The sequence below is a fragment of the Ammospiza caudacuta genome, chromosome 11 (genome assembly GCF_027887145.1).
Source record: "Ammospiza caudacuta isolate bAmmCau1 chromosome 11, bAmmCau1.pri, whole genome shotgun sequence".
Lineage (NCBI taxonomy): Eukaryota > Metazoa > Chordata > Aves > Passeriformes > Passerellidae > Ammospiza > Ammospiza caudacuta.
Window position 1 is genome coordinate 25,319,953 of NC_080603.1, and position 13,675 is coordinate 25,333,627.

The 13,675-nt window shown below is 39.7% G+C and overlaps 1 protein-coding gene across 1 annotated transcript in view; it reads left to right on the forward strand.

The window, feature by feature from the left end:
* The window catches only part of SI (sucrase-isomaltase), a 45,491-nt gene extending 35,689 nt beyond the window's left edge, over positions 1-9,802 (forward strand). The window contains exons 37-47 of the mRNA XM_058811885.1: positions 360-493; positions 1,426-1,460; positions 1,552-1,668; positions 2,826-2,974; positions 3,483-3,567; positions 3,661-3,717; positions 4,315-4,439; positions 4,674-4,762; positions 5,912-5,961; positions 7,140-7,307; positions 9,432-9,802. Of these exons, the coding sequence (XP_058667868.1) occupies positions 360-493; positions 1,426-1,460; positions 1,552-1,668; positions 2,826-2,974; positions 3,483-3,567; positions 3,661-3,717; positions 4,315-4,439; positions 4,674-4,762; positions 5,912-5,961; positions 7,140-7,307; positions 9,432-9,506 (1,084 nt within the window). The 3' untranslated portion in view covers positions 9,507-9,802. The remainder of the gene's footprint in view (positions 1-359; positions 494-1,425; positions 1,461-1,551; positions 1,669-2,825; positions 2,975-3,482; positions 3,568-3,660; positions 3,718-4,314; positions 4,440-4,673; positions 4,763-5,911; positions 5,962-7,139; positions 7,308-9,431) is intronic.
* The last annotated feature ends 3,873 nt before the right edge of the window (positions 9,803-13,675 follow it).

The following is a 13,675-nucleotide window of genomic DNA, read 5'->3' on the forward strand; positions in this document are numbered from 1 at the left end:
TTGCTTCAACTTTTTGGGTACTTTAAGAGATTTGACGTACCCTCGCACATGTTGTGGAGCGCTTAGAAAAGTTTTGCCACGTTCCTATTTTCCCACAGAGGAGTTAGCCTGAGCTGGAAAACTCCTTTTTAATCCCTCACGTTTCCCAGTTCTCTTTGCAGCTGAGGTTGGCCAGCTTGGCTGGGATTGTGTCTGGATCGTGCAGAATTGCCACAAAAAGCACGAAAGGGTGGATGTTTATGATGCAGCCCTTCACTAGGGTAACACAAACGCAGATATTTCCTCCCAGAGGCTCTCGTGCAGTAAGCTCTGGCGCAGTGTTTCTCCTGTAAGCCGTTTCTGTGCTGTTCCCAACGCAGGGCTCTGCGAGCTGCCACGCGGGAGCGCGGGATCGTCATCAGCCGCTCCACGTTCCCCAGCAGCGGCAGATGGGTGGGACACTGGCTGGGGGACAACACGGCAGCCTGGGACCAGCTGCACAAATCCATTATTGGTATGTGCCAGGGAAAGGGGCTGCATGCCTGGGAGCACCAAATCACGGAATGGTTTGGGTTGGGAGGTGTCGCAGACATTTCCCCACAGAAATCCTTTCTTTCGGATTTCTGTGTCTTCGGGAGGCCAGAGGCCTCCGAAGACAAGGTAAACAATTATTATCAGCGGCTGGGGAATGCAACAGGGGCACCTATTTTGATTGGTGATTGGTTCATGTTTTATGTTTATAATTAAGGGCCAATCACCAGTGCAAGCCAGGGGACTGAGTCCTTGGCCACAGCTTTGTTGTGGATTCTTTTCTATCTATTCTTAGCTAGCCTAGCTGCTCTGCAAACCTCTCTCTATATTCTATTTAGTATAGTAATAATGTATTATATCATATATTAATAAATCAAGCCTTCTGATGTCAAGAAACAAGATTCACCGTCTCTCTCTCTCACCAGCTGCACCCACTCAGGTGCGGTAATAGGGAGGGACCTTAGAGCCCTAAATCCAATTCTGGCAGGGACAGCGTGCACACGTCAGGCTCCTCCAAGCATTATCCAACCTGGCTTTGCTTCTCCTTCACCTCCTTGCTTGTTGTATTCCTGGGATTTTTAGCTGAAAAAAATTGTTCAACAAGCAGAATTTGTGGTCAATTCCTTTTTCATTCTTTCTTCTTACTTCCTTCTGTACCAGGTGGTGGGAACTCCTTGAATTCCCTTGGGATCAGGCCCTTCCATGCCCTGTGTCCTGCCACTCATTTTTTCGTCTTTGCTCCTGTTCACCCACATTCCATCTCCTTCTGTAGCAGGAAAACACAAAACATTAGAGAAATTGTGGGGCTTGGATTTGTTTTTTTCTCTTCTGAATCAGTAGTGTAATAAACACTGTCTATGCAACAAAAATGTAAAAAAACCCCAGCGAGTAACTCCAATTTATTTCTCTTTTCAGGCATGATGGAGTTCAGTCTCTTTGGAATATCTTATGTAAGCTAATGAGTTATTAACTTCTATTTAATTACCGTGATGCTGTACATGATAATACAGTTTTCCATTTGGGTTATTCTGAATATTTCAGACAGGAGCTGATATCTGTGGCTTCTTCAAAGACTCTCAGTATGAGCTGTGTGTCCGCTGGATGCAGCTGGGTGCCTTTTACCCATTTTCCAGGAATCACAATGAGAAAGGAACACGGGTGAGTTTCAATTTTTCAATAGTTCTTAGCAGCTGGGCCTTTGCAACACACAGGCAAAATCAGACAGAAAAATGCACAACTGCCCTGGCTCAAAAAAAAAAAAAAAAAAATTCCAAGTCAAATGGAGAAAAACACAACACTTTTGGCGCTTTATCAAATGAAAATTGTCATCATTTCTATGCTGGCTCTGCTGTGAGCCTCCGCATCACCTGGGAGGTTTTGTGCCCACAGAGGGGCTGCTCTGGGATTTGGGCACTTGAAGGAAGCCCCTTCTAAAAACTTTGCTTTCACTGAATCTGAACTCTGCATATTTTCCCCTCTGTGCCATTTGGATTTCAATGAGCTACAGAGGAGCTAAAATGGAGATTTTACGGCAACTGACCTCGGTGCTCTCGGCCCTAATTGCCCATAATTATAGAACAAATGAGAAAATGGGGCAGTGTAATAAGATGCTGGAGTGAGACTCAGGAATTTGTGTGCTCTGCCTGTTTGCCACCATCAGATATTGTATTTCTGCTGAAAGGAAAGGGAAATCATTGCCTAAATGTAGGCTAAGGAGTGGAGTGGAGAAAGCTGTAAAACAAGATAACTGGGAGAATGAAAAAAAGGGAAACAGCACTTGTGTTGCAGGGAAAGCTTCAGGTCCAGCAGAGTGGAGCTATTTAGATGGCAAATATCTAATGGATTAAAGTCTCCTTTTCAAAGGCAGCTGCTTTATCTCACAGCACACACCTTCCACAGGCCCTGAAAGCTTCAAAATGCAGATTCAGGGTTATCGTGGAGCTTCCAGCCCTGCCCAATTTGCCAAGGTATTGCTCCTACATTTAATAAAGACTTGAGGCTCTCCTGACACCAGTCCTTGGTGCCTCGGGCTCCTGGGTGATGTGCCCTGGGACGTGTCACACCTTGGGGACACTTTGCATTAAACATTTTTACTGTTTCCCCTGGGGTTTTATCAGCCTTCCTCTTTCTAGTTCCCCTCCTGGGGCTGACAGCGACAGCCACAGTTTTCACTTGCTCTTGAGGTGAAGAATAAACAAATGAAGATGCTCTGCTTCAGAGAGGAAATTCCCTCGGTTTGTTTTACTGTGTGGATTTGCTTTTTTTAACTTTCTCACGCAGTCCAACCCAGCTTCTCAAAAAACACTCCCTTTCAGAGGCAAGATCCTGCTTCCTGGGATAAAGATTTTGAAAAGATGTCCAGGAATGTGCTGAACATAAGATATACCCTGTTACCTTACCTCTACACCTTGCTGCACGACGCCCACGCCGATGGCAGCACTGTGGTCCGCCCCGTTCTCCACGAGTAAGTGCAATTCCCCTGCTCTCCTCACCAAGAATTCCCATAAAACTCCTCCACTTGTGACCCCTAACAACAGAGTTGTCTCTTTGTTACAGCATTCACCCTTCAATCAAAAAATACCAAGTCTTGTCTGGGAAAAATGGAGATTTTGCATGTAGTGACTTACTTTTTACAAAGCTCAGAAAGCAGTGGCTCAAATTAAAAAGTCTGTCCCGGTCTGTCCAAGATTTTATTACTGTAAATAATAAGTGCAAGACTTTTAGAGTTTTGTTGTCCCAATGTACTGAAAAGCAAAGAAATGGACCGAAACCCCTAAAGCTAAGCACTAAGTTTCATTTCTCTGAGTGTCACATCAGGGTCTTTGTGCAGCCATTAACTGATCTCTGAATTATTAACAGCAATAACGAGGAAACAGATCCTAGAAAAGAGAGTAGGTGAAATTAGTGACAGAGAAGGGTGTTCAAGGAGGAGCTCTCTGGGAAAGCTCAGCTCTGGCTTCTCCTCCTGGCAGGTTTGTGGGAGACAGGAACACGTGGGACATCGACGAGCAGTTCCTCTGGGGTCCTGCCCTGCTCATCAGCCCTGTGATGAGAGAGGTGAGCTCTTAAACTTATTTATTACTGAAAGGCAGTTTAAATAAGCTTCACTTTTTGATCTGAGGTGCCTAAAATTTGTGTGTTTACCTGCAGAAGGATCGGAGTGTGGTGGCTTACTTCCCCGATGCCCGCTGGTATGATTACCACACAGTAAGTCATCCTAAAAAAATTGTATTTTAAAACTTGGGTTTTCTGTCTTTTCACAGTGCTGAGCGTGGCAGGGAGGTGGGAACATTCTCTTGCCTAATTTGCATTTGATATAAGTTCTTAGAAACATAAAAAGAAATAATAAAAATCCTTGATTCCTTTATAATAATGTATAATAACATGACCAGAGTTATGAGAAATGAAAAGGCAAAGTTAATACCTTTAATTTAGAATTCTTTTCACTTTTTGTAACCCTCAAATGATACACAGAAGGTTTTTGTAATGGAATGCTCTAACAAAGAAAGAAAAAAACAGATTTAGCTGTGTAATTTTTCCTGGAAAATAATAAAAGATCTGGAGATAGGAAGAGCAGGATCAAAACTCCCTTCATTAATCACAGGTTTGTGTTTCACCTGCTTGGCCCCTTTGGTTCAGCTGCCATCACCCATGGTCAGGCCTGGCTTTTTTACACCTAAAATTTCAGGGTTTCTCTTATTAATAGTTATTCCTGTAGTAACAACTCCTAATTAACCTGTCTAGAGAAATATTACATTTTATTCTGAAGGAAAACTCTAAAAATTCCTATTTTTTTGGCCATAGAACTCAGATACTGGCTTTAGGAAACAATTCCAAAATCTATCGGCTCCTTTGGACCACATCAACCTGCACATCCGAGGTGGATACATCCTGCCTTGGCAAGCACCTGCTAGAACAACTGCTTTCAGGTAGGAACAAGTGAAAATTTTGAATTTTATTTGTCTTTTTGCTGGTTTTTGGTTTTGTTTGCTGGTTTTGGTTTTTTTTTTTTTTTTCCCTTATGGTCTTTAGTAGTATGGGATGGGAAGATGGCTGTGGGAGGCCAGCTGGGCGGTACATGACTTTTCTGGAAAGGAATTACCATTTGGGGAATACAGAATGTGAGCAGCTGAGGGAACTGAGAGGAAATTGTGTTTGCACAGCCGGAAGAACCCGATGGGACTCACGGCGGCCCTGGATGATGCTCAGCTTGCAGCAGGACACCTTTACTGGGACGATGGGGTTCGCATTGGTATGGCCAGCCCTTCTTCCCTCCCAAAAACCCTTTTTATTGCTGGATACTGCCAAGGGAGGCTCCATCCCTGGGGATATTCAAAGCCCCGGTTCAAGCAGACAAAACCAAACCCAAGGATAGGATGTGAACTGGGGAGAGAGGGAGCAAACTCTGGGGTGGAAGGGATGGACTTGGCCAAGACCATTTCTGGGGCACAGATCTGAACTCACCTTCAGAGCAAAACTGAAATGAAACCTGCAGGCCAACTTTACAGAAACATGATCCTTCCTGACTGAAGCCACACCACGCAGTGATTTATTAATTAATGTGCTGTATAAATGAGCTGGTGCCCTGGGCCTGAGGAAAGGCAGGTAACAAAGATTCCTCCTCAAACCTGTGAAAACCATAAGCACAGATCATGTGAGAGGCTCTCATTAATTTCCTCAACATGGCTAAATTTAAGTTGTCTTCAGGTGAGAGACACTGAGCTGGCATTTCTCCTCCCCACCCAGAGAGCACTACCCTTGTAATAACAATTCCCACCAGGAATGCAGGAAATGTGCCCTGCATGGGGACCTGGAGGTGCTTCACAGCCTCTCCCAGCACTGGAATCCAGAAAGGATGGCCACATTTAGGGAAAGCTGGTGATAAATGGAATTTGGGTAGAGCATCTCCCAGGGTAGCACTGCCAGGACTGTGGGAAGGCAGGACAGGAGCCCCAGAGGGCAGTGACAGCTGAACCACAGCACTGGGGAAACACCAGCAGGGACTCAGAGAGGCAGCACCTCCATCAGGTGTCACCTGGAATTGTCACCTGGCCATGGAGGGGGATGTGGAAATGACTCTTCATTCCTTCAATGTTTCAAACAAACATTTTTCTCCTCATCTAAACTCCCCTGATCTCCCTAGTGCTGTTTCTTTGCCTGCTTTTATATCTCACCCCTAAAATGTTCTCCTTTTATCCTCATTTCAGCTTTACATACACTGCAAGTATTTTATGTCTAATGGCATTCATCTCCTGGAAATGCACAACTTCTCTCTATTTACATATAAATACATCCCTTGTATTTGTAAGCTGTCAGTGGACAGAAATTTTGATAATGTGTTAAATAAGGTGGCCAGCAAAAGACATTTTATTCAATTTCTTTCATTCTTTCTTTTTCACAGATGCATATGAAGATGGTGTTTACCTGCTGACATCATTTACTGCTAAGCAGGTAATCACATTAGCTCATATTTATTTAATAGTCACTTCATGTGATTTTTTTATATTTTTAACTATGGGTATTTCAATTTGAGCATTCCTAATGTCTGTGTATCCCAACCTTATACTAAATTGTGCTAGGCTACAAGAAAGGTGATTAAATTGTGTTAAGAATGAATTTATGAGTGAATCTGAAGAGTATTGTTAAGCACAATTGTCAGATTTCATTTCCATAACCAGTGGAATATCTGGAAATAAAGTAGGCTCTAATTACAGGGACTTTTGGCTTAAAAGAAAAGCTCTTTCTATTGCAGGAGAAAACACACTTTCTTATTTCATTATTTTCCAGTGTGCCACAATGTCTTCTAATTTTATCCACACTGTTCTTTCTTCTCATCTAATTCTGTCTTTGTCAAATAAAAGGGTGTTAATTGCTGAGGAAAGGGGTTTGTTTTGCTAACACTCAATATTTGCAGTTGTAAGGAGATTATAAAATAAAAGCACCTTTCCCTGCTCTTACAAAAACCTCCTAAGGAAAAGCCTAATTAAAAAGGTCTTGAATCAACCAACAGTGAGAAACACTCACCCTCTGAGCACCAAATACATGGGATTATGTCACAGCACTTTTGGGCGCATCCTAAAGAAATCCAAAATCTACTTAAAATCCCAGTAACTGAATGAGGGGGGGCTGTGAGTGCTGAGGGAGGGGATGGGGAGGCAGGAGCTGTTCTGGGAGGGAAAAAGCAGGAGGAGAAGGGGCTGGAGCAGCTCTCGGAGCACCTGGAAGGTGACACAGGGCAGGGAAGGAGGGCTTTGCCCTGCAGCTCTTGCTGCCCTGCCAGGGGTTGAGAATTTCTTGTTCTTCACCCCTCAAATCAATCAGCTGAGTGGCAATTAAAGCACAGCGGAGCCCAGGTTAACGAAGTGGAGAAAAGCTTTCAGTATCTGAAAAACATATAACAACACACAGGTATTAGGGAATAAAAATTGAGAAAAAAACCAAACCTGGGGTGAGGACATCAAACGGAAAGCTGAAGTGGACTTCCCAGAATTAGAGAATGGTTTGGGTTGGGAGGGACACAAAAATCCTCTCATTCCATGGCAGGGACACCTTCCACTGTCCCAGTGCTCTGGATTTGTACCAGCCTAATCCCAATCTCTGACAGATTTGCCTTTCCCTCTTCCTTCCAGAACGTTCTGGAGATCACAGTTACGCACCAGAATTACACGGACCCCAACAACCTGATGTTCACGGAGGTCAGGGTCCTGGGGGTGCCCAGGAACGTCACTCAGGTGACAGTGACACAGAACGGGGCAGCAATCCCATCCAAGCACCAGCACAGCTATAGCGGCAACAAGGTGAGATGCTGCTGGAAGGGTTAAAAACCTGCACTTGTGCTCTTAAACCTCTGCAGATTTAAAATATTTAAAGTATTTTTACTTACCATATTTTATATATATATATATATTTTTTTATTTTTTTTTTCTTTTAGCATATTAAAATTTTTATTAGCATTTTAAAAATATTTATATATTTACCAATGCTGCTGGAAGGGTTAAAAACCTGCACTTGTGCTCTTAAACCTCTGCAGATTTAAAATATTTAAAGTATTTTTACTTACCATATTTTATATATATATATATATATATTTTTTTTTTTTCTTTTAGCATATTAAAATTTTTATTAGCATTTTAAAAATATTTCTATATTTACCAATGCTGCTGGAAGGGTTAAAAACCTGCATTTGTGCTCTTAAACCTCTGCAGATTTGAAATATTTAAAGTATTTTTACTTACCATATTTTATATATATATATTTTTTTTTTAACATATTAAAATTTTTATTAGCATTTAAAAAATATTTCTATATTTACCAATGCTGCTGGAAGGGTTAAAAACCTGCATTTGTGCTCTTAAACCTCTGCAGATATAAAATTTAAAATATTTAAAGTATTTTTACTTACCATATTTAAGAAATATATATATATATATATATATATATTTAGCATATTAAAATTTTTATTAGCATTTTAAAAATATTTATATGTTTACCAATGCTGCTGGAAGGGTTAAAAACCTGCATTTGTGCTCTTTAAATATTTTAAATCTGCAGAGGTTTAAGTATTTTTACTTACCATATTTAAGAAATATAGATATATATATTTTTTTTAGCATATTAAAATTTTTATTAGCATTTTAAAAAGATTTATATATTTACCAAATTTTAAAATATTTTACTTACCATATTTTAAATATATATATTTAGCATATTTAAATTTTTTATAATAGTCAATTTAAAATATTTACTATATTAAAAATATTTTACTTACCATATTTTCTATATCTGTATATTTAGCGTGTTTAAAATATTTTTATATTTAACATATTTAAAATATTTATATATTTGCCATATTTCAAATATTTTGCTTACCATATTTAAAATATCTATATATTTAGCATATTTAAAAATTTATATATTTACCAAATTAAAAGTATTTTTACTTACCATATTTTAAAAATATATATTTAGCATATTTAAAAAATTTATATTGGCCTATTTAAAATATTTATATATTTACCATATTTTTAAAAAATTACTTACCATATTTAAAATATTTATATATTTACCATATTTAAAATATTTACCAAATTAAAAATATTTTTACCATATTTTAAAAATATATATTTAGCATATTTAAAATGTTTATATTAGCCTATTTTAAATATTTATATATTTACCATATTTATTTACCATATTTAAAAATATATATTTATCATATTAAAATTTTTGCATTTGCCTATTTAAAATATTTTTATTTACCATATTTAATATATCTTACTTGCCATATTTGTATATTTACCATATCTAAAATTTTTACCATATTTAAATATTTGTATGTTTACCATATTTTAAATATCTATCTATTTAGCATATTTGGAATTTTTATATTAGCATATTTAAAATATTTACCATATTTAAAAATACTTTAAAATAAACCATATTTCAGAAAGAGGCACAAGCTGCCATCAGGTAATGGTATTTTAATATCATTTAATGCCATTTTTAGCAATGGATTTTCTTCCCGAACTGCTCCTTGCAACCTGGGAGATGTGACAGCAGAAAAACCTGCTCTGAGATTCTGCTGTTGACTTTTTGATGGAAAAAAATTCATATGCACTGTTGAATTGCAATGTATTCTAAGTTTTTCTACTTTAAAAAATTCATTTTTTAAAAAACAAAAGGAACCTCAGGTCTAAAAGAGCCCGTGGGTGAAGGAAGGGATCAGAAAGTCAAGGTCAGACTCCCAAATCTGTGCTGGTTAAAGCCTGTTTGCAGTGATGTATAAACAAATCTAAATAAAAAAAGGGAAATAAATTCTTGCAGTTTAAAATGAGAATCCAGTTTCTCCCTGGAACACAGAAAACACCGTGGATCTTCAGGGCTCAGTTACTAAATGTGCATTTTGTGTGTTTTATTCCCAGGTCCTGAAAATCACCAATCTCCAGCTGAAACTGGGCCAGAACTACACCCTGCAGTGGAGCTTGGAAGGTCAATAAAATCGGCCACACCTCTGCATTTTCCCATACTTTTAAAACCACTTTTCAATTTCCAAAGTGCTTTTTTGTCACCCTGGAATGCTTTTTCCCTTCCCAACACAGCAGTGCAGTTCACAGCCAGGTGTTCTGTGTTCAAAGCAGCCACGAGCTAGCAGAGCCAGCTGAGGATAAAGTTCATCTTTCAGAGTGAGAACTGAAGGGGAAAACTCTGTTTTTTAGAGTAGAATTCCTGTCTGACTTCATATCTGATTAATTTTGTAAAAAAGATGCAGTTGATGTTACCAAAGTGGATTTGAAGCGGTAATTTTGCCTATATTTAACTTCCATCCTAATTTTAATTATACCCATGCAGGTCATTATTATGGGGAATTTAAGGCCAGATAAGGTAGAAGCAAATGTTTTGAGATGACTGATTTAGCATGAAATAATGTTTCAAGATGTTGGTCCATAAAATATTCAGATACTTGAAAGAATAATTTGAAGTTGATGGGTTGTATGACTTCAGATTTGTGCTCCCTGTGTTTTAACTTGAAGTTGTAGAATAAAACCTGAAATTTTAAGGTTAATTAATGAATGTTGGTCTCTGTTTATTTCACTGAAGGAAATGTTGTTGTTACTGTGTGTTTACCATAATAATAATTCACATTAAAGCCTCCTTTTATCCCAAGAGTGCAGCATATGAACTGAAGAGACTGGGAAAACATATTTGCAATTAAATTTGATGGGAATAAATGCTGCAGGAGGTAGTGGCAATCTCCAGTGACTGAGCTTTACATTCATTTCAAGGATTGTTCTTTGCTTTGAAATTCTGGGGTAAAAAACTCAATAACCAGCATCTCATAGGTGGATTAATGCAATTATAGGGGATGAATTTATTGAAATTTCACTAGGATAGTGATATTGGCAAAGAAAATGCTCATTTAGGAGTAATTTTATCCTTTATATTTTGACAAATAGAACTTCCCTGTTTCTCACAGAATGGATGCAGATGTGTCCCTTTGCTGCAGAGAAGGGTGAGGGGGTGCAGAACCTTCAGCCCGCTCCCTCTCACTTTGTCCCACAATTTTGCACCCTCTCATCTGACAATGGAAACATCAGGGACAGCCAAAGGCTTCCAAAAAACCAGTTTTTTCCTATTTATTTGGGGAACCTTGCTATTGGCTTTTTTTCAGCTTTGAGACCCCTTCAAAAATATATTTTTCCTTATTTATTTGGGGAACCTCTTTCATGTCAGTTTTCCAGCATTCAGAGTCCCAGCACATCAACTGAATGCTGTGTTTCAGCCCCAGGGAAGGTTTTATTGAGTCCCCAGGTAATAATTCCTGAGGAACTCACCCAGGTTGAGAAATCCCAGCTTCAAACTCTCTTGGCCACCCCTGGGAGTCTGTCCCACCCCACAGAGACCCTGGATCCAGCCCCAACGTGTCCCACTGCAGAAAATCCCATGAAAATCCTTCATCCTGAGTAAGGGGGAGTTTCCAACAGAATTTCCACAATTCCCTGCTTCTTCTGGGCTGGCATTTTTTAACTCTCCCTCTCCTCATACTTTGACTTTCCAGCACCTGTAAAATAACAACACCCAGAGTGACACAATCCTGCTGTACATCCCCCCAGAAAATCCTCGCTCAAGGCAAAAAGTCTTCCCTGAGACAAAGTTCTGCATTCCAAATCTTTTTTTTTCTGAGCTTCATCTTCTGGAACTCTTGGAATTTTGTTGGAATTCCTGAGGTTTGAGAGCAGCTGAAGAGAAAATCCCACTTGGGACAGCTTAGAGGGAAGCCACACTAATTGGTGTGGGCAGGAAATTATGGGAAATTATGGAAAATCAAAGGGTTCCCAAATGATCCCTGCACTGAAAAGGCTCCTCCTGGACCCAAATTTTGGGAGAGACTGGATGGGGTAGAACAGGAGCAGATATTGCTGCACTGAAGGATTGCCCCTAGAATTACAATTCCACTCGTGGAAAAGATAAAACCATGTCATACTTGGCTGTGCCTGTTCTGATGAAGCTGCCAGAAATGCACAGGTAATTGGATTTCTCCTTGGAGCTGGAAGGAGCAGCTGGATGGCAACATCTGGCAGCACAGCTGGAGCGTGGTGGGCTGGGGAAAAAAGAGGGTTTGGCAACTTTGGGGATTTTCCTTTCCCATTTCCCATTTCCTTTCCCATTCCTCTTTCCCCCTCCCCCAAAAAAATCACTTTTGTGATTTTTGTCCTCTCAGCTGAGGAACTTCTGGGTTTTTCCAGCTAAACCAGGAAATCTTTGCTAAATGATGCAGAGTGGGAAGTTCCTCTTTACATTTCCTGGAAATACCAATCTCCTGTGATTGCAAGGATTCAGTCAAGCTTGGTGGTGTTTTCAATAACCAACACAAATATATTGCAATACGAATTTTTGAGTTATGATTATTTGCAAGTAAAATGTTAAAAATTAATCCAATGCAGTGAACTTCAAATTAGCCCATGTGGAAAGTTTAAGTGTTTAAATACACATTTGTGTGTGCTGTATTTACCTATATAATTCATAGCTGCATGGTTAAGTGTACACACTTAAACTTACCCTATGTATATTAGTTACATTATTAATATTTTATATTCTATTATGTAAAATAAGGGGTTTTTCCCATTACTATATGGTTGCTCTCATATTCAGAGTCATTTCAGCTGAATGTTTAATGCATATGAGGCATTATGCACATTATAATAATTATGGACTAGGAGATTCAGAAATGCTCCCTGACCAGTGGGTCCCTTTTAATCATCTCAGGAGACCTTTCAGGTGGATGTAGAGCCCCATTTCCTCCCCTTGACACAAACCCCACACTCAGGGTCAGCCCAGAAAGCAGCAGATACTGAAATATCCCAGCTCTTTTTAAAAATGGATAAAATTTGCATCGAGTACCCCATACAGGAAAGGCAAATAAAAGGACATTTAAGCAGAATGTCCAAACCTACCTCTTAGAAACATTATTAACTGAGTCTTGAAAGTACCACAGGCTTGGAGGAGAGCAAAGAATCTGCTCAAGAGGATCCCTCCAGATCTGTGGGTTTCTTTGCCTGCATGGGAACAACTGGAAGAATCTTCTGTGTAAAAGAGAAAATATTAAAAAAATCCAAACCACCTCATCAGGACACAGCCACAGCAGCTGGCATTAAATCAGGTGAGCCCAGGAACTGACATAACAGCTTCCAATGCCCTGTAAGCATGGAGAAAAATATCCTCACAGCTGGTTTCCAAACCATCATGGAATGGTTTGGGCTGGGAAGGAACTTAAAGCTCATTTTGTTTCATTTCCACTGTCCCAGGGTGCTCCAAGCCCCGTCCAACCTGGCCTTGGCATCTTGGTTTTGATAACTGGATAAAAGTCTAGGACTGAGGAGTTTTGGATTTGGGTGGAATGCAAAAGAGCTGCTGCCTAAAAATGACAGAACTCGGCAGGTTTGTGTTATTTTCTCCTGAATTTGAATGTACTGGTGAGTTACAAACTGGATGTGTTTGAATTAAGTTAGCAAAGGGAAACCTGCAAAGAATTGGGCTCTGCTTCAAGTCCAACCTCTTGTTATTGCTTTCACTAATACATTTAATTATATTGGTTATTATTTTTAACAGATGACAAATTAAAAGCAATTTTTATCAGTGTTTACACTGTCAGATAAATATTTAATAATGTTCTCTGTATTAACACTTCTCCTCAGAACAGCACAACTCTGGACATCCCCTGAAGAAAACAGCCACAAAATCTCCTCTCCTTTCCTCTCTGTTTTGACCCACACAATTCCTCCCACATTTCTCTCATGTTCAATGATGAAACAAAACAGAATTTCCTGCTCTGCATACACAGCCTCTCCAATTACTCTGTGCTACCCAATACTCCCAGCCATGCTCCAGTGCAGAGACGCTGGGAAGGGCATTTTGTTTTCCATCCAGGCAGTTCCTGCTTCCTCCGCAATATTCCAACTCCTTTCACCAAATCCCTCCCCCAAGGCACTCCTGTTCCCCTCAGCTCTCCCTTTCCCATTTTTCCTGCCACCTTTGGCTCTGTTCAGTGCTGAGCTGTGCCAGGCTGGATAAAATCCTTTTCCATCTCTCTACATTATATCTCAGGTTTAGCAGGGTGTGTGTTCAATTCCCATCTGTCAGAGCTGGGGCAGTTCTCTGCTGTTCTTTG